At 42.0% G+C, this 20805-nt stretch overlaps 1 protein-coding gene across 1 annotated transcript in view; it reads left to right on the top strand.

The window, feature by feature from the left end:
* The first annotated feature begins 4019 nt into the window (after positions 1-4019).
* The window catches only part of SLC25A13 (solute carrier family 25 member 13), a 102842-nt gene continuing 86056 nt past the window's right edge, over positions 4020-20805 (top strand). The window contains exon 1 of the mRNA XM_086614237.1: positions 4020-4052. Coding sequence (XP_086470363.1) covers positions 4041-4052 — 12 coding nt within the window. The 5' untranslated portion in view covers positions 4020-4040. The remainder of the gene's footprint in view (positions 4053-20805) is intronic.

Below are 20805 nucleotides of genomic sequence, written 5' to 3'. Positions count from 1 at the left end.
TGATCTGCTGTGAATATTCTTCAAACAGAGAAAGAATTGTGAATGATTCATTCAGATTGAGTCATACTTCATTTTATTAGAGAAATTCTCAGGGCTAGGCCTACTGTGTGAGCATAAATTCTTGGCTAAGACTCAATAAAACTGATGTGCTAACTCACATCAGCCAGACATGACTTATTAAAAAAACCCAAAACACAGAAACAACAAAAAAACCCAACCAAACCATCGACCTAAGGAAGGGGATACTGCTTCACGCCTTTCCTTGAGGTTTCACTGAGGGAGAGGAGTCAATAAAGAGTTTTAACAACTATTTAAACAAAATCTGCTCAGGAAAACCTTGTGCTCATTTCTTTTGAACATTCAGCTCTTTCCCACTAGGAATGAGGACACTTGTTCATTTCTACTATAAGCTATACTTATAGGAAGACATACTCAATGCAAGCTTTGTGGTAAGTTAACATACAGCTCGCTATCCATGCTGCTGTATGTATAACGCAAAAGAAGCTGCCTGGAAGACCATTACTATGTTGTGGGGCAGGCAGAAGGTATGCTGAGGAAAACAGCTCAAAAATTCGGATAGTTTCACAGGTCTTGAGGGCCTTGGGTCAGTCTTTGCTTTACCTCAGCCTTTCACCAAGATACTCAGTGCATCCGGATCCTTCTGGATCTTATCTTTCCAGATCCAGTCCTTTCCAGATCTCCCCAGATCCGAGATGATATTTTCTTGCCTTTAATCTACATACTACAGTGCTTACATTTTAGGCATCTGTCCACCATTGTGAAATCCAGAACACTGTTAGAGAAATCATAGAGAGAGTAACGAATGTCAGAATAAGGTCCAAAAGAGGTAGCACCCTGAGCTCTGCCTTACGCTAGTCAATAGGAAAATGCTGATCCTTTATCAAGACTGAAAAATCGTATGAGCCTCAGGCTGTCAGTCTCTGCAGGGTCTTCTTTAATAAGCTCAACTAAGATCATATGTGCCTATTGAGATATGGTTGTCATGCTATATAATATGCCAACAGTTAAAACACCAAGTAGTGAATCAGCTCTCATTCTCTCTTCCACATGAAAACAATCAAAATCTAATTTTTCACCTCAACGACAGTGTCCAGATACTAGGTTGCTTATTACATAAACAAGCTACAGCTCCTCCTGCAAAATTCATCCCCATATGTACAAACAAACTCAAGATGCCTTGTATCAGAGGAGGGCACAAGTAGGAGCTACCTCTAGGTCACTTCTCATTGCAGAGGGGAGCCCTGGAATGGTTGTGTGCTCTGTCCTGTAAGTAAGGCACAGAAAAAGCTGTTGGTTGAGGAGACACAATCTCCTAACTTCTCCAAGAAGTGCTTATGTTTTGTAATAAAAACTGACTCACAATTTTATTCTCATCCCATTGCATTTTACCATACAGAAGAGTCACGCTTCTCTCCAGTTCGGCTAATCTTGGACTCTCCTCTGCACAATGACACAGCTTCACTAGAAAGAATGAAAAATGTTCCTCCTCTATTCCCCAGAGCAGTCTATGGCTTTGTGGTTAAAACGCACTGAAAAGATTATGATACATCGGCCTGAATCTAACCTCAGTCAACAGTGGACTTTGAAAACAAGTTGCTTATGTAGCCAAAGAGAGTGCTGTAATCTGCTACAGTCATATTGCGCGCTGTTTTAAAAGTGAACATTAGCTTTCACTGCCCTGTGAAGATAAAAGGAGCTTGGGCATGCACACGTGTTGGACACAGTCAGAGATCTGCCAGGCCAAACCCTTTATGCTGATTGCACTGAAGTTTTCATATAAGTAGGCAATGACTTTCCAGATGTGTTGGAATCAAGACACTGTTGAAGACATGCTCAGGACCTGAGGCATCTGGAGCTCCTGAAGGCTGGGAAATGAAGAGCTAGAAGAGCTGAGGTGCTGTCACATTTAGGGAGCAGCTGAATGAGGCTTTCCAGGGTCATCTTTTTATATTTACCTCTCTGAATTTCACCACCAGTCTACTTGAAACATAGGCAGGTTTTTTTGGTTGTGTTTTTCCTTGGCAGTTGGCTCAAGACCATGTGGCAGTATAACATGAGAACTGTACTAATTTTCTCTGCAGTCTTAATATGTCTTAATATATTAAAAAAAAAAAAGAAGGCTGTTTTCACAAAAATAAAGCTCAATAGGACAGACTTTCAGCCTCACATCTAAATATCCTGGCTTCTGTATATTCACAGAATGTTGTATTTGTATTCTAAGACAATTGTTATGCTATTTTATCTTTGTAATTTTTCTCTTCTTAGCAGTATTATTAAAATAATCTGAGATTGTTTTTTGTTGTTTATAAATGGACTGAGATTATCTATTCATTTATGACAAGGTGAAAGTATTTACTTATCTAGTTGTTTGCAGATAGGCACTACATGATGTTTTTTGTGTTCATTTGAAAAGGTGTGGTTGGAGGAAGGCGCCAAGTCTGCTTTGCTCTAACTGCTGTTTTCTAGGTCAGGGAGATGCAGCAAGAAGAGAAAGGCTGTGCTGTCTCACAGAACAGCTGAGCACATGCAGCAGGCACAAGGATGTGAGGCAGATAGAAAAGGAAGAGAATCCAGCAAGTAGGAGGTAAGAAACAGAGACTGGAAGACTGCTGAGAAGTGAAGGAGGTAGATACATTGCTGGGCCTTACAGGTGATGGAAGAAACTTCTTAGGGACACATAGGAGACTGTACAATTTGCTGAAAAACAGAAAGACATTAACTCATTGGACTGAAAATAAACAGAAAGAGCCATCCTGCAAAGATTTATACTAGGGAGGCGCAGATGCATTTATGAATCCTTATCATTTCTCCACTGTCTCCCTCTAAGACAATTAAAAACAATTAAAGAGTTAATTGCTCTGGTTTATATTGTAACAGATCTGTCTTTCAGATCCTTTGCCTTTTTAGTATCCTTATGAAACTCACTTTAGGGAAAGTGCTGGAAGATCCCACCTCAGAGCTATGACTAACTTGATAGACTCGTATAAATGCAAAATCTCACCCCCGAGCTACTCTTATAAGCAACCTCTAAGTTACACAAATGTGACAAGTTCCCTGTCTGCACCACCAACCTCTGGCCAACCTAAAATGCCCCCAAGAGCCAGATGCCCCGAGGCCAGCCAGAGCCGGCATGGCATAGCCCTGGTTGCAGCCGCGGGCCTGTGTGCCAAATGGTACGCTGCCAAACATGCCCAGACAGGCCGTCTGTAGACAGTGTGCAAACTGTCTGTGAGGCCGAGTGTGCCATACTTGTGGTCATCCTGCGTACAGCTGTGGACTCTAGTGGGGCTGCTTACGTGTCACGTTCAGGCAGAGTTAGGTCCTAAACCGGCATTAATTAGATTTGGTTGAAAACACAACTCGTTCTTGGGACATCCCAGAATGAAGCCTTGGGTTACAGCAACTGGATGGATGACACATCCCTCCAACGGCAGGGGAAGAAGATAGCTCTGGGCAGGAGAGCAGGGTTTGCTGAGAGCAGCAACACCAGCATGGCTGCTGTGAAGGTGTTTGGCGTCCTTTTGCTCCTTGCCCCGGCGTCCTCCGACGGCGCCGGAGGCACTTCCTCGGGTTAACAGCACAAGTCTCTGGTGGGCGACACGGTCACTCAGGACTCTCTCCAGCGGCCGCTGGGAGCCCGGAGTCCCTCTGAGGCGACCCGGAGGCTAACGGGCCACCAGCCGTAAGCTGAGGAGAAAACCTGAGGTAAACCGGACCCCTCACACGGGTGAAGCGGTGCCCGCCGCTGCCTGCGGCCGCACGTCCCGCCGCCTCACCTGGCTCGGCGCACGGCGGGGCCAGGCCGGGCCGTGCGAGGCCGCACCGGGCGATCACGCGGGCCGCGGCCGGGCCGGGCCGGGTGCAGCCAATGGGCGGGCGGCGCCGGGCGCCCCGTCCGTGCCTGGGAGAGCGGTGACGGCCGGCGCTGGCGGGCTGGTGCGCAGGCGGGGAAGCTGCCTGCCGCGGTCGGAAGGGAGGGGAGGGGAGGAAGGGAAGGGGGTGGCCGCGCCGGGCACAGCATGGCTGCCAAGGTAAGTCACTGCCGGCGGCGGGCGGGGAAGGCGGCGCGGGCGGCGGGTTCTCGGCGCGCGTCAGCGCGGCCGTTGGCGGCGGGGAAGGGGCCGCGGCGGGAGGCGGGCGGCTCCGCCGCCGGGTTTGACCTCGGGCCTGTCCTTGGAGAAACTCGGCGGGTGACGCCTCCTGCTCCTCGCGGCTCCGCGGCCCGTTGCCGCCGGCCCCGGGGGAGGAGGGAGGCAGGCAGGCAGGCTGCGGGGCCGCCGAGCGCCTGTGGCGGAGGCGGCCTCCCCGGCCGGCGGGCTTCGGTGCCGGCGGGGATCCCCACCTGCCGGCCCCGGGCGGCGGGCCTGCGCTCTGCTTGTAGTGCACCATCTGCGTGACACGGCGCGGCGGCCTCCCGCTGCCGGGGAGGTGGCAGGCGGCTGGTCCCGCCGTGCCGGCGCCGCCGCGGCTCGGTGCGGCCCTCACCGCGGCGGCTGGCCCGCCGCCGCGGCCCGCGCACTGCCCCGCCGGACACCCGCTCCCCGGCCCGGCCGCGGCTCCGTCGAGCGCCGTTAGGCCCAGCTGTGCCTCAGTAGGCACCCCGCCACACACATACTTACACAATATAGAGATGCTTAAAAATAGACACGCATACATGTTACATACACACTTACTTTTGGACGAGAGAACGCCATGGGTCCTTGGGACATCGGCTGGCAGGCCGGGACCATGCGGGGCTCACCGTGCCCGGAGCGGGCACAGATGTTGGCCCTGCCCCGCTTGCAGGCCTTAGCGTGATGGTCCCTGTTTGCTTTCTCCCCCATTTCCTCCATATGCCTGTTTTTGCCTCCTGTTTTCACTTTTGATTTTATTTTCTAGCTGGTTTCACGTCTCTATGCTTTCCTGTCAGATTGATACCTATTAGTTAGGCTTTTCTGCTGTTTCAGAAGGATAAATGAATTGAAATACTTTTATCAATTGTTTAATAACACAGTTGCATCCTAGAAAAAAAAATAATTAGCCATTAGGTGGATCAAGGCCATATAAAAATAGGTATTCCACTTCTAATGGCACAGGAATGTGTATGTAGTGTTGGTGTTTCAAAACTTACTACCGGGCTTTCATTAAGTTTCTTTTTTGAATACTGAGACTTTAAAAAAAATTGGGCTACATCCTGCTTTTTTTGAAGTCAGTAATGAAACTTGTATCCAGAAAACATCAGAAAACAAAACTTCCCCAAACAACTTGAAGCAGGACATGTGCTAGGTCTGGCCGTAGTTGTACGTTCCTTTATTTCAGTGAGTCCAGGACAGAGCTGCTCCTGTCAAGACCTTCCTCACTAAGAACTTCGCTTATCTGAGATGCATACTGCTTTAATGGATTGGGCAACATATGATTCCTCTGCTGGGATATATGAAACAGTCATCCCCAAAACTTATGTTTATTATTTATAAACCTTAGTTGTCCTGTCTTGCTTTTTTGCTTGCCCACTGCTCTGTACACACAACACATCAGTTACATTTTACCAAACTCTTGGTGTTAAAAGACCTAAAAGTCTTCCATTCACTGAATTTATGAACCATCTACTTACCTTTCCTCTCCAAGCAGCAGTTTTTAATCTGCAGTCCATTTCTATCTGTACTGCGCACATACACTTAAAAATACTGCACATGTAGTTAGTGTTTGTTTAATCCGGTATACATGTGTGCTCCATGGGGTTTGCATGGGACCCTTTTTCTTTTGGCTTGTCGTGTTACACAGTTCAGATCACTAAAATCTTTGCAAGCATATGTTGAAAAGACTCAACACTTACGGAGAGACTGAATTGAATGTACTGTATTTCTGATGACGTTCAAGCTTGGCAGAGAGATACCCGATAAAAAGAATAATGGCTTGTCACTAGGGTGATAAGCATCCTTGGTGCATTGCAAGATGGAGATAGAGCACTTTGTAGTGCAGGGTTTACAGCCCTCATATAGCTTCTGCAGGCTTGAATGTGTTTTGAGACTTATGTTTTAAAAAAAAAAATAGATCTGGGAGCAGCTAGAATGGATTAATTATTAAGTTACCTTGCGAGATTTGAAAGGTTTTTATCTTCTTGAGGTGAAATAGTTGCTGTTAAACACAGACAAATTTCTATTTTTGTTGAAGTCAGTGTCAAAATGTAAGTGTTTTGTACTCTTTAATGGTAACATCTGAGCTCAGGTTCTGCAAGCACACATGTGAATAACTACAAGAACTTCTGGGCCTGAAGTTATTCACATGTGCTTGCAGGCAGGGGCCTTGATTTGTGTTCTAACTTCCTTACTGATGCATCTCAGTAATGTTTGCCTTTTTCACCTCAGCCAAACAATGGACTGGTGAGTTGAATGATTTTTCTAAAATCCCTTTGGTCCCTTTTCCTTGCCAGTATCCTGCATGACTGCTTCCTTTAATTTTTTAATTATACCCTTTTAGGCATATGAGTCTTTGGGATTGAATGTAATTGTTCTTCATTGGCAAGATTTTAAATGTTGACATTTTAAGCAGACTAGAAATTCAGTCTTTCAAAAGGAAACCCCAAATTGGATACTGTTAAGGCTGCATAGTTAAGCACTCAGGTGTTAAGAATGGGCAAAGCTTTTATGCATGGAATCTTTAATGTCCGTTACAGTGCCATTTAATTTTCTTCTTTGTATGTTACTCAGTGTCTTACAATTTATATAACATTTTAAACAATGTCTATTGCATGTCAGTGTCTTTTCTGAATCGTTGAAAATTGTTTTTGAAAGTGTTTTGTGAAAACTGCCCTGTGAATTATAATTGCACAAACTGCCAGTAAAAGGTGCAGGTATGACACTCCAGTAGATTTTGACCCCATCGGTAAATAAATTACTGTCGTGGTACTGGCTTCTTTTTCTGAATTGCACAGAAACAGGCGATGTAGAAGGTCTTTATGGTAACACATGTACAGAGCAATAAGGACGTTTTGTATAGTGTGTCATGCTTTTATTTCTTCATTTTGAGTGTTTAACAATGCAGTCACAATGTTTTTTCTGCCCTTCAGCTAGATACTTCTAAAGAGAAGTTACGTAGTCTAGCTAATGCCCCTTGCTATTCACCCGGTGTGTATTTCACAACAAAATTCACTGTGCCTGTTATGTGAATGTAAGCTACCTGTGGTCCAGATACTGCTCCACAGTTCTGGGCGTAGCCGTTGTGCCATGCATGTGCAAAGTGTGGCTTGCTATCTTTTTAAAGTCCTACTGCTTGGTAAAATACAAGCTTATTTTCAGTGGGAAGTTCTAAGGTATGTCGTAATGAGACCTCTTTCCATAGCTGATTTTGCCTTTGCCACTGTGCTGCTTTGTCCATTCAACATAAGGTCAGAAACCGAGATTCCTAATGGGAGGTAGTATATTTAATATTTTTAAACTTTGTATTTTGTAACTACTAAGCTACGCTCAAAATTAAAAATTGCATTAAAGAAGCATTCCAAACTTGAATAACTTCAGTAGATAAATTAAAGCTTAGAAACTGTGTTAAAGCTGTGAGCTTAGCATGGAAACACTTGTACTCTGTTAAACTTCACCTCTGCTATGGATAGCATGTGAATAAATGTTGATACTTTTATTGAACTGCACAGTACTGATATAGGAGATGATTTTTAAATGCTGTGGTATATCTCTCTTTTTCCAATGTAATTGTTTCTTGGTGCATGTGTGAACTTTTATCCATTGGGCACGTACTGGTTGCCTCCATTACCTAGAATGTGTGAGTTATTTAAAAATTATTGTCTTATGAACAAAGTGAACACAAATATCACATGCTAAAAAAGCTAGTTGTGAAACGACTGGTCACATGAAGACATGAACCTTACATCCATACCTGGTGGGATTACCTGCATGCTTAATTTTAAGTGCATGCGTAAGTCTTTTGAAAAACAAATGCCTGAGTGTCAGAAATATATCAATAAACTAACACAAAGAGATCTGTTGCTGATTTCACTTACATGACAATATTTGGGATGTTTCTAATGCAAGGTAAAGAAAATGTTATGCTGTTTTGGTGTATTTACCAATTTTTTTTATCTTTCTGCTTGTATTTTTCTGAAACTGTTTCCTATGGAGTTACCTGTTCTTTTTGGTTACTGCCATATTTGCCTTTAAAATCCTAAACCTTGTCATATGAAAAATAGTGCCTATCACAGGCTCCTTGTTTGTCTTGGTGTTAATATAGTCAAACATTTCCCACTGAACACGCCAGTCCTACAGGATGTATCACCTTGACTGAACTAATTGGAGTTCTGTGAAGGACTGATGCCGCTGGCCTTGGCTTTATGGGCCTTTTTGTGTGCAGAAGTGATTGAATGCTGCACTGGGCGATGTGAATCCATGAGGTCTGGAGAAGCAATGGCTGAAATACAAACACCATGGCAATGCAATTCTAAATGAACATGATTCCAGATAATGCTGAAACTATTAGATGCTGGTGCAACCACGCCACATGAGTTATTTTACTGTCATGCATACCCAGCGTTGTTCCTTTGTGCATAATCCAGCTCCATCGTGCCTCTTCGCTCAGCTCCTTGTCCCGTGCTCCTCTCCCCTGTGCTAGCAGTAGGATGGGATGTGCCTGGGAACAACTGAATTCACTCTTCTTGCCCCTGTTGATGCCATTCTTCCCTTGCTCCAGCAAAATGGTAGAGAAGAATTGCATTGCATTGCATGTGGATTCGATGGGCCCTCAGAAAGGAACAGGTGAGGGATCCTAGCATCATGATGGGCTACTGTGTCCGGGAAAGGAGTGGAGTCCCTTATGGACAAGCTCTAGGCACTTGGTGAGATCAAAATTGTGGGGGGAAAGTGGTTGGTAAGGAGAGAGGAATCTGGCTTTCTCTGAAACATCACTGAGTTTGTGTACAGTAAATTTAATGGTGTCGTGAAGCTTAATGGCACCACGGTAATTTTTTCTAATGTCATAGCACCGTGTAAGGTCCATGTGGAAAGTCCTATTGCTGGTCCATACAGGTCCAGTGGTGCTTGCTGATGTGTAGTTATGTTTTGGAACTGCGCGTAAGTGTGTAAATTCTTAAATACCTTATGTGTCATAAGACTACTCTTTCCACTTTCCCCCTCAGAAAACACATGTATTTATGCTGCTTATGACTTATTACTGCATCTTGACTTCTTAAGAGACCAGAATTTGCCTGATAAAGGGACACTGAACTTGTATGAGTGCTGATAACTTCAAACCTTTTCTAAGTATGAAGTAACATGCACGATGACTGTGACTGAAAGACAGCAGAAAGCAAATCATTTACTCCCTTTCCCTGTTCTCCCTGCCATTGTTTATGAGTTTACTTCATTTGTTTTCTTTTACTGCATGAGTCTGCTCATGATATTTACCCTTATGGAACTGCTTGAGTCCTAATCCCACAAGGTGCACAGCGAGTTACAGGGTCCATGGGCAAGAATAATCCCGGGGAAGCCACTTGTGGAGCAACTCTCTTGTGGAAAAAGGCTTCTGCAGTGAATGCTGAGTTACCCTGAAAAGGACCTTTGCTACACTGGGTTTTTGTCTTAGTTGAGTTTCTCTGTTTGTTTGTACTACTATTTCTCCCCTTTTTCTTTATCAGAGCAGGGTATGGGTGAGAGGAGGTGGAGAAAGAGGTTAATTTGTCTTTAATATGTTAGAGAGGTACTGATGGGATCGCATGTTGCGATTGCCAGTGGTTTTAACAAAGTTTTGAAACTTGCTCTTTTCCATTGTGGTGTCCCTGTAAGAGGAATTACAGGGTGACCTCCCTTTGTGTATGGCTCTGGGAGAGTGTGGCTGGGCCTGACAGTTATGTGTACATCCTCATGTGCGTCTCGTCTCTTATGTTGTCCACTGAAAAGTATTTTAAGTTATCTGAATCTTACCACATCGGGAAATGAATTCCTCTTTCTCTGCAGCTTTGTGTCCCAGAAGGTTAGAGAAGCTCTTCCAAGTATGCTTCAAACGATACATTAAAGGCAGTCCTTCTCATCCTGTAATGTAGACAAGCTTACAGCCCTGAATGATAACAATGTGTCTTCTGACCAGCTTGTTTAGGCCGATATCTATTTTATTTATCTATGTTGTCCAAGGAGTATGACAAGGAGGTATGTGATACTGTATTTCCTGGAAGATGGCATGAATGTGCTGCTTAATTCCAGCTTCATTTGGCTTTTGATCTGTGGAGTTGCTGCTGCTTTGGCTGTGGAATGGCTTGACTGTACTGAACGGAGGCTGCCTGTTTGCGTGGCACCAAACCTAAACTTGTGTAAGGCCTCTGGGCACTGCTTTGCCTGCGGGTCGTGCGGTTCTGCTTCAGCTACGACACAGTCTGCAGAAACAGGGCAGCTGATGTTTTACCGTGCTAGGTAACTATGGCTAGTACAACATAAGGTTGCACATTTTCTGGTGCGTTCTGTTTCTGGAAAGTATCTTTATCTCACGTTTTCAGGGAGATAAAGAGGTCCTTATAAAAATACTCTACCTTCCATTGCTTTGGAGTAAAGCAACTGAAGCTTTGTTAAAACACTTAAAGGAACACCGCAAATGCATTTTTCATAACATTTTAAAATAATTTCATGCTATTTACAATACCTTAGAAACGTGCAATTGCAATTATATTCTTTACCAAAAATGTTACTTGGCCTGCACAAAACCCAGTGTGTTAAAGGATGAAATTGCTCATAAGGAGTGGGTTGTTGCATTTTTCTTTTTCTCTAAAGACAGAAAAAATGAAACATTTGAGAGAGAGTGGAGAAGCACACGCATGTACACTAAACTATGTACATTTAGCGAAGACACAGAAAAAATAGAGCTTGTTGCAAGCCTGATCACATTCCTCTTGTTGGATACTTGTGAGGTGCTTAACCTCAGCTGCTGGATTCGTATGCTTCTGATATCGTGCATGCCTAAGCAGCCTGCAGGAACTGTTTCTGTGCTCACCAGTAAGCTCACTCTTGGGGTCTCCTTGAAGATCTACCTTCCTCACCAGCTTACTCTTGGCCATGTGAAACCTAGAACCTGAAATTTAGGCTAAGATAACTTTCTGGTGTTCTCTAGATTAACATCTTTATGCCGAAATTTTATCTGCTTGGCTTTGGAAGTAGAATTAGGAAACCTATTAGAGGTGTCCAGGAGCAGGTGTTGCAGCAGTCAGCATGCTGACTAGGGAGCATCTAAATCAGCCAGTGGGAAATAAAAAGATAGAGATCTCCCAGGAGGATCTCCAAACAGCAAGCCTTGCATCTCTGTTCCGTGCAGGGATGCTAGGGGAAGAGGGGAGTGGGCCAGAACCCCATGCAGTTGCTGGCAATTAGGGCACCCAGATGGGAGAGGGGAGATTTGGATTCTCTGTTGCCAGCAGAGTTTGTGTGTTTTGCATGAATGCTGCCTCTGCCTGCTGCGGTTTCAGAGGGCTGCTGTGCTTGATGCTCAATACATTTCTGGCAGTGCCCATCAGACGTGTGGCAGGCATGGCTGCTGGGCTGGAGCAGGCAGGCCTGGTCAGTGTGTCAGTACGTGCCCAGCCAGGGCTGTGGTGGTTCTGGATGTGCACCTTGGTGGAACTCCTGGAATCCTAAAAATCTTAAATCGTGTATGCCTTTTTGCTCGTAGATGGATTGGTTTTTGCATCATGCTGTGACAGAGGTAGTGGAGCGTGCTGATGGATCTGACCCTCAGAGGCCGAGCAAAGTGGAGTTTGCAAATACACCAACACACGTTTTATTTGTAGGGAGAGCACTGAGATTGGCAGGCTTGTGCCCAGCCAAACCCGTTCAAAATAGTTTTTAAATCTTCTTACTATCATCACTACTTCCGTAGTTTTAGGAGGTTATTGGTTCTTTTTGAAGTCCTAGACTAGACTGGACCAGGCCTCTGGCACTGGTTCTTTGCCTTTTTTGCCTTCCTGATACTGGATGGATTGTCTCTCTGGTCTGATGCCAGGGCTGAAGTCGCGTAGCTGTTCTGTTGGTGGGGTTGGCGTGGAGAGGTACCTGTTTGTTTCCTGAACCACCAGGTCGCTGTGTGTTTAATTCAGTGGTAACCCTGAAGCTGTGGTTCAATTTGAATATCACTAAACATTCAGTAGCAATACTGGGATAACGTAATGGTGCCGAAGTGAATCAGAGTGGGTAACTGTCTTGGCAAAAATAGCCCAGCTTTTTTTTTTTTCCTACAGATTGTTTTTGTTTGCTTTAAGTGAGAGTAGTTCTCAAATACGGTTCACAGCAAAGCAGCATAGAGTGTTACATGGATGGCATGCTCTAATGTAGCACTAAGCATAGGAATACCTTAAGCTGGAAACCTGTGAGGGGTTGTCTTGTATTACAACCATAGGACTACTTACTGCCTTGCACTTATAGATATTTTTTCATTTTCCACTGCTCAGCAGAGAAACGAGAAGGAATTGTTTTTTACCAAAATTAGATCTATGGTGTTTTTCTGTGGATCAAGTGATTCGTTCGTTGACAACCCTTTATGCTTGGGTTATGATAGAGTAACCATGGAGGTGCTAGGGCTTTTTCCCTAAACATAAGAGACATGTTGCAAGACCGTAGCCATGGGGGTGTAACACTAAGTTTTGCATAGGCAAAATTGTGAGATTGTCATAGTACATTAGTTGGCCAACTAATGTACCCACTAGATATTGAAAAGCTAGTGGGCAACAGTCAGTTTAAGTGTTCAGAAGAGGAAACTTAAGAAATGGAACTGAAACACCAAGAAAACTTTGTCACTGTTTTTCTCTTAAATATTTATACTAAACTCTTTAATTGTCCCATTTTCTGTATATACCCTAGTAACTGGACTGATATGGGCATTTTTAAAAGGAAGACTTTGATGTGAATTTTCCATTGAAGCAGAAACAAAAAATCACACTGCCCTTGCAAATGGTTTAGTGTTGCGGTGTTTTTGCTTTTTAAAAGATATGTCTCGGATTGGCTTATTTATGTATTCACATGTGAACTGTCTTTGTTGTAGAAGGAGTAACCGCCTCTTGTTTTGGGCAGGGTTATGGTTACATTTGCCTTGATTAGCCTAGCTGGTCCCTACGTGTTTTTCTACCAGTGATGATCAATTTTGAGTCAGGCAGCTGGTGAAATCCTAACTCTCCGGGGCTTTTTTTCCCTTTAGAAACGTGGGAGAGTAAAGGAGAGTGACCTTAGTGGTGAAAATGATGGAACCTTACATGCGGTGCAGTAATCCTTATGTTTTTTTTTCTTAACTTAGTAGTTTTTGAATTATTGATACACATGTGAATTGTTAAGCACTATGGCATTTTATGAATTATTCATATTAAAATGTATAAAGGTCAAAAAGAAAGACCTACTACAAAGAGGTTTCATGCGTTTGTGTTAGGTTACTGTTGCCTTTATGACAATGATCTCCACATCACCTCGGTCTTGCTCCCTACCAGCCAGCCCGTGTTAGCATAAATAACGTTGGTGCTTTGCTCATCTCTTCAGCGGGAGACCCAATCTCAAAGGCTTTGGACCAGAGCTGAAAGGGAGGTTTATATCCATCTGGCAACAGGCACTTGGGACCTTTTATGGGGAGTCATTGTGGTGTTTTTTTTTAACCCAGATATCATATTTGGAAAACTTACCCAGTCTGAATTTAATGTAATAAATAGTACTACTGCAACTTGTCATTGCTGTAGTTAATCTAAAATATGTTTCGATTCTTTACTGACACATTTCCTTTACTCTCTACATCTCCTGTCTGTGGGATAGAGAGTGTTTTTGTTCTTGAATCGGCCTTTCTTATGCTGAACAGTTTGTGTTCCTTCTCAGCCACCATCACTTGAGTTTACTGAATTAAGATGTCGGCTTTTTTTGAGGATCTGGAGCTTGTCATCAGTTAGAGCTTCATTTGATTTTGGGTGGGGTATAGTTACACCACAGTGTTAGCTGTGGAAGCTGAGAAGGTGAGACAATTTTGGTTCTTACCCAAGCTCTCAGTCAACTAGTGTGCAGATAGCCTCTTATTTTCAGTAGACGTTGCAGAATTTCATATGAGCCTGTCTTGTCTCCTTAGCCTTTCCAGATTTTTGGCAGTCTTACTGTTAGTATTCTAGGTGGTTGTGATTGCAATGAATAGGACAGATAACCTCTCTCAAAACTGTTAATTCTTGCTCCGTGAACTCTCGTTCTGGCAGGTGAAGGCTTTCCAGCCACGTTAGTGCTGTTTGAATTATTACTGCTTCTCTTTGCTGAAAAAACAGGTGCAAATAGTGAAAGATGTTAACATTGCGTCTTCTTGCATACCGCTAGATTAATTAATTTTGATGTAATGTGAAGAGAAATGCACAGACATATGTATTTATTCAGACATGTAGGATCACCTTTTTTGTGAAGTGCAGTGTTTCACAGAAAGCAGGTACAGAATGTACTGCTCCAGGACCTCTCTCAGGTACCTGGGACAGGAATGACAGCAAAACAGGCTGATTAGGGAGGCAAATGGTTAATGATGTGTTGTAAATTGAAGAAGAGTCTTTTAGAAACTGACCTTTTTAAAGCACATTAAATGCTCTTTGACCAGCATATCTTATTCTCTAAAAGCTGCCAGAATACAGAATGAAATTGACCTGCTAAGGTCTAAATTTTGGTAAGTCAGCAATGATAATCCTAGAGTTGTAGTTACCTATAGAACTATCGTTAGGGTATGTATATTGAGATGAGCCATAAATTACATAGCTGGAACTTGATTATGTCTTCTGTTCAAAACAGAAATATTAAGAAAATAGTTATATTTGAAGGATATTAGCATGTAGTCTTTAATTTTTTTCAAGTTTCATGTCCCGCCATAAATTAATCCCATATGAAGATAATATAGCCTCAAACTCTTAAAGTCTAGTTTTTAAAAAAATCCTCATCAGTATAAAAATTTCAAGGCTTTTAAAGGCTATTTTTGCAATTATGGGGACCTATCAGAAGAGTAATACATGTGCTTTTCACAACTGTGATTTTTATGTCCTTGATGATTAGGGCAATTGAAGAATTGCAAAGAGCAACCTTAATTCTAAAGCTAGAGTACAGAAGAAGGTGTTGTGTAGCTAGATGACCATAGTTATTAGCCAACCTTATAAACAGATAGAAGCTGACTTCTTTTTCCCTCCTCCTTCAGATACCTTTATGTAATTACTGTTCTGCAGTATTAAAACCTTGAGCTAAATGACTGTTGAGCAAATTTAAAACACAACATTTCTGAGCAGTTGTGGAATTGCACGGGGAGGGAAGCATAGGGGATCAAAGTTTGAATATTTCTGATGTAGCTGAACAGATTTTTCTTGAACTGAAAACTTGGGAAAAGGATGAGAGCAGTGATTTGATATATTTGAATTCCATTTGTTATTTCCCCAGCAGAGATTATTCTCTTTCTGTCTCCATTTGTGACACTGTAATCTTGTTGGTGCTTTCTTTGTAATTGAAATTGATTTACTGGAATTCAGATTGTTGTATAAAATGCCATTGACCACAGATTTTTCTGGTTTTGTGCACAATTTTGTATATATCTTCTCCCATATTTCAGTTTCTGTGGGTGAATACTACCTGATCTTTATTCACTGAAGATTTAAAAATGTTCTTTCCTGGTGCCAAATTTCATTTCTATCTGAGAGGAATTTAAACTTACCAGGAAATGGAAGGTTCAAAGAAGGTTGTTTGACAGGTTGGAGTCTGTTTTTTTAGCATTGACTTTCCAAGGAGATGAGGGAGAACAACAACTAGCACTCTCTGTTCTTTGTTTTTCTTTCTGACATTGTGTACTCGAAAAAATGTCTGTAGATTTCAGAATATGGAGTTATAGGAGGGCACGCGTTTTTCTGCCTTCTTCCTGATAGTGTTTGCATACTGCCTAAAAGTGCACTTAGTCAACAGGGGAGGATACTTTCACAAGGATGATCCTGAGCCACATGCCAATCATCCAGCCAGTAGGAGGAAGAAATTCTAATTATCTTCATATTTAAGTTGCCATTTCTTATCCCAACTTGACTGAACTCTCTCAGCCAATAGAACCATCGCTTACTTGGGGTTTTGGGTTTTTACCTCAGTCAATGGTACTTAGTTCTGGGCAGTTAGCAAATGTGCCCACTTCATCTAAGTAAAGTATAGTTTTTTTAAGGAATAAATTAGAGCGAATTATCCCGTGTTGAAGTAGCTTGAGCAGCATCTGACTACACGTTTCATCATAGATGTTAATAGAAATGCAGGTAACATCTCCAAAACATAAAAGGCCATCAGCAGGGTCACGACATGAAGATTCTGTGTCTGTACACAACTCTGGTTTGGAGGTCTGTGTTCAAATGTGTGCACTCATTGAGAAATGAGATCTCCTGCCTTAGTGCTTCTTCCTACTTCTGAGTGTTTGTGGCATTGCTTTGTTTTGTGTTTTTTTTTTTTTTTCTGCAGTACTTTTATGCCAGGTGCCCACTACAGCTTCATAGTCGAGTCTCTGGTCTGGTACGTGATGTTACGGTGCGAGACTAGGATGTTGTCCTGTGTCAGTAGCAGGTTGGGAGACTCCCTTTTTAAAGGACTTAATTGAAAGGTACATGCTGCAGTAGCAGTTGAGTGTTGCCATCTATCCTTTGTTACGTGACTTTCCTGTCACATCCATCCATTGCATGACCTGATACGTAGGTCTGATTTTAGGATAGAAGAAAAGAGGTCTGAAAATTAGTATTACTGAACAAACAGCAGGCTGTTTGTTATTATTTTCATCTTTCTGTGCCTTTGAAGTACGACCTGTTTCCACTCTTCCCTGGGTCCTCAGCTACTAAAACCTCTTGGTCACGTATTTTGTTATTGTAGGTCTTTATCATGTTTGACAACTGCTGTTTGATGGAACATCGCTGATTTAACAGATCTTTGGCAGAAGAAACCTTTAAGTGAGGCACTGAGTATGAAATGCCATTAGAAAAAACACGGTATGTAAAAATACTGTGTCTGGTTGATTCCTGCTCTCAGCCCATTGTGCAGTCTGAATCTGACTAGAGAAATCTTCACGTGTTTAGGGGAAAAAATTTTTGAATAATTTCACATTTCCATTAAAATAGTTTTGTCACTGACATCAAGTCAGCCTTCCTCCTTCCTGTCACTTCACCTGTCTAATGCTGCTTGCCATTGTGTGTCAGTCTAACTGGAAACTACTTTGTAAAGATCATGAATTAGTCCCATGTTGATGCTGTTCAAAAGGAAGAAAAACATGGCAACAACAAACTTTCTACAATTGCTTTTACTTTGTTCATATGCCCAAATCAGTTACTTGGTCTGCATCTTTTCTTTCAAGGCTGACTGGTGCGAAGCAGCAGGTTCAGTCTTTTTTGCATTGTGAACATTGTATTACAAAAGTTCTGGACTTCTCTTTTCTCCTCACAGTAAAGAAAAATGATAGTGACTGTAAACCTCTTGCAATTTTGCTTTTTGTGTTCCATTACATGTAACCGGTAGATTCAGTGTCTCAGTTATGAGAATAGCCAAAACCAGAATACTTAATTCTCAAGTGTGTAAACATTCAACCCAAATAACTATAAAATTAAGATAGCACTTAATAGTTCCTTATTCTGTGTGCCATTGACAAGTTAAGGATAGTAAACCAGCTTTTTCCCTTTTTCTTGTGGATAGGTGGGGAGGAAAGGAGGAGAAGAGGGTACTGAACTTTTGAAAACGATGGAAGGAGCTTAGCAAAGTGTGCACAAAAAGTCTCTGTCAAATACACTTTTCCTTTAGTGGTTTTAGAAAGTTTTATATAGAATATGTTTCTACAATTCTTTTGTGGCTTTGAAAGCCTGAGGTACTTTGTGTTGTGTGTGACCCACAGTTTGATTAAACGAAGGGATATATAATGAAAACTAGTGTGAAGTCTCCTGGCTTTTCTGTTCACAATTTGAAGACTTCCATGGCTGGCACAGGTCGTGAAAGATGTGAGGAGTAACTGCTGATAGATCACCCAGTGTTTTCGTAAGGCAAAGCATTAACTTTTTGCATTTCAAAGGGCTTGATCAACTGGTCAGAAGGAAGTTTTTTTGAATTTTAGTACGTTTTTGACGATGACAAAAAGGGAACTAGGTTGTCAGCTTATACCAGTAGCATACTGTGGGAAGCAGATGTACTGCTCTGAATTCATTTGGTCATGTCAGGGTGCTGACGTTAACCCAAGTGTCCAAGGAAGGAAATGTAAAAACTCCTGATAATTGAGACATTGAAAGAATAGGGCTAGAATTTCTCTAGTATCTTAAATTCTGCTCTGTGTTTGGTTAATCCGGCATTTTTAGATTTTAGTTTAACTGATATGCCCCTAAAGAAAATGGAAATCTTTCTTTGGCAAATAAAAATGATTTAATTCTGTTTTCCTCTTTGCTAAACATGCCCACCTGAAAGTAATTTTAGATTATTTTTTTTTTTAAATTCCTATCTTTAAATCAGAATGCTCGGTTTGACATCATCATTTCCACTGCAACCAAGTGATCACATGAAAATATTTTGAGGGCTACGCAGCAGAAGTAAATTTAATGTTTTAATGAAACATTTATTGTTTTATAAAAGTATATGTAGTAAAATAGGCTCGCAGATAAGAAGCCAAAATCATTCAAGCTAAAATCAGAATAATTTCTACTTAAAATATATTAAAATACTGGAAATATTGCCACAGTTTCTTAAGGAGATGAGAAGTTTTTAATTATTATTATCAGGTATCTTAGGACTTTTGCAAATTATGGATTTATTATGAATTTTGACTGAGTTGCAGCAAGTCACTGTCAGATAAACCTTTAGTTTTACAATCACTGCCTTACACAAACGATTTATGTCTTTGTTGGATTATTTGATATTCTCAGATGAAACTGCAGATTATTTCCAAGTACCCACTTTGATAGCTTCAACTTTCTGTTCAGGTCTGTAGCAAGAATGAACATCACATGCCCACAGTGACCTGTGGAAACTGTGTAATCTGCTAATATTTAAGCACCAAGCATTTGTTCGTTGTTAATACTGAAGATAAGAATTATAAAAGATAATAAAATTAAACTGCCCTTACTTTGTAATTGCCTTGTCTTCAGGGAGATGACCTAGTAATTTAAAACTGAAACCCATATGATGGGAGTTGGACAAATGGCGACACTGTTCCTTGCAGGCAAAAGAAAGCATGTTTGCAAACTCATATTTTGGCATGTGTATTTTGAAATGACAAGTAAAAATCTTTAAGGGAGAGAGAGAGAGAGTTTGCTCTTTGAAAGTCCAGGTTTTCCATAGTCAGAGGCTGAGTAGCATGTTTATCTGGGAAAGGTGGATAGTTATTGTGACTCTTTCAGCTGTCACAGAGCATGGGCATCCTCCCCGTCACCCAGTACTCCACTGTGCTGAGTGCTTCACAGACAAAAAAAAAAAAAGAAAAAAAGAACCTATGGGTTTTTTTCCCTTATTGTTTCAAGTAGCACAGTGTTATTGTTTGCCCAAGTATGTGTTGGTATGCTGATGTTATTTTTGTTAGCTATGAGGAAGAGTTCCTGACTGCAGGACTTAAGATTTTCTCTGAATCTCGTAATTTTTAACCTTTACTAAGTTGGCTTTGTGTGTGTGGTGCTCTTTGCATTGTGCAGTTGTCTTTTGTTCTTTTTAAGGTGGTAGAATTGGATCCATGCATACATAGGGATTCATGCCCACTCCCACACCCTTCTTAGTTCTCTGAGCTGCTGAGGTGTAGCATTTTGAATAGAGTTGAATAGATGGATTTGATTATAAATAGGATCTTGAAAAGTGAACTTCTGTGTTCAGAGAAGAAAACACAACACTGAAACAAAATACATTTACCTGTCAGTTATTCCTACATAATTCCTGTCATGCAATTATTAGTCAAGACATGTAATGTATAGGAACTTTTCTCCAGAACCTTTCTTTTACTTGCTCATTCACAAGTATGAAGTCACAAATAACAACAGTTACTGTAGCAACAACTTGAGACAGACCTTTCCACAAGTTTATGGGCACTGACTGCACATCCATATAATACTTTTTTTTTTTCCTTATCACAGAGTTAGTTAGATGTAAGAGCAGCTCATTCTGTTACGATACCCCTGTATGGCACTGCTCCAGGTTTGCTTTCTTCAAAGGGCAGCAGGTTTTTGTTTATGGCTGCAAATGACCCCGCTTGCTCACTAGGACCTTGTGTCACCGTTTAGTTTCCATCGCATGGACATCTGGGAGAAAAAAATCACAGGGAAACCTTTTGTGACACTATTCAGGTTGTCTGTTTTTACTATTGTTTTCTGTCTTGGTTCTGTAATTCAGGAAGGTGTCAGACAAAGCCTGGGACACTTCTTTCTAGGTAGCCATGTGCACTGCATGATATCAGGCGCAGTGCAGGACTCTAAATAAAGTTCCTTGGTGGTGCAGCATCATGTCTGTTGTTTGAATCTTTTGTTTGTGACTCACTTTGGTAGAAGCATCTGATCATTTAGGCTGTAAAAGCTGCTTTGCGCCATGCCAGGGGCAGAGTGAGCATTTGGGTGTTGGGGGCTGGAGCTACGAGCCAGGTGAAACCAAGAGTGATTGTCTCTCTTGAGCTGTGAGCTGTTGGGAACCTTGAGTACCATGATCATGGGGACCTTGGAGAGGGTCTGTTAGTTCAGTGATGGCTCTGCCAGAGGTCACTGGTACTCTGCATAGCTGTGAGATGATGTTTCCTGCAGGTACCAGCTTGTGGGAACCATGGTGTTAAATGACCTGTGGCTTACCCATTGCTTAACCTGGTCCAAATATGTATTTTATGCTA

The sequence above is a fragment of the Tauraco erythrolophus genome, chromosome 7 (genome assembly GCF_009769465.1).
Source record: "Tauraco erythrolophus isolate bTauEry1 chromosome 7, bTauEry1.pri, whole genome shotgun sequence".
NCBI classification, from domain to species: Eukaryota; Metazoa; Chordata; class Aves; order Musophagiformes; family Musophagidae; genus Tauraco; species Tauraco erythrolophus.
Note: the sequence above shows the minus strand (reverse complement) of the source record. Positions and strands in the feature narration are given on the sequence as shown.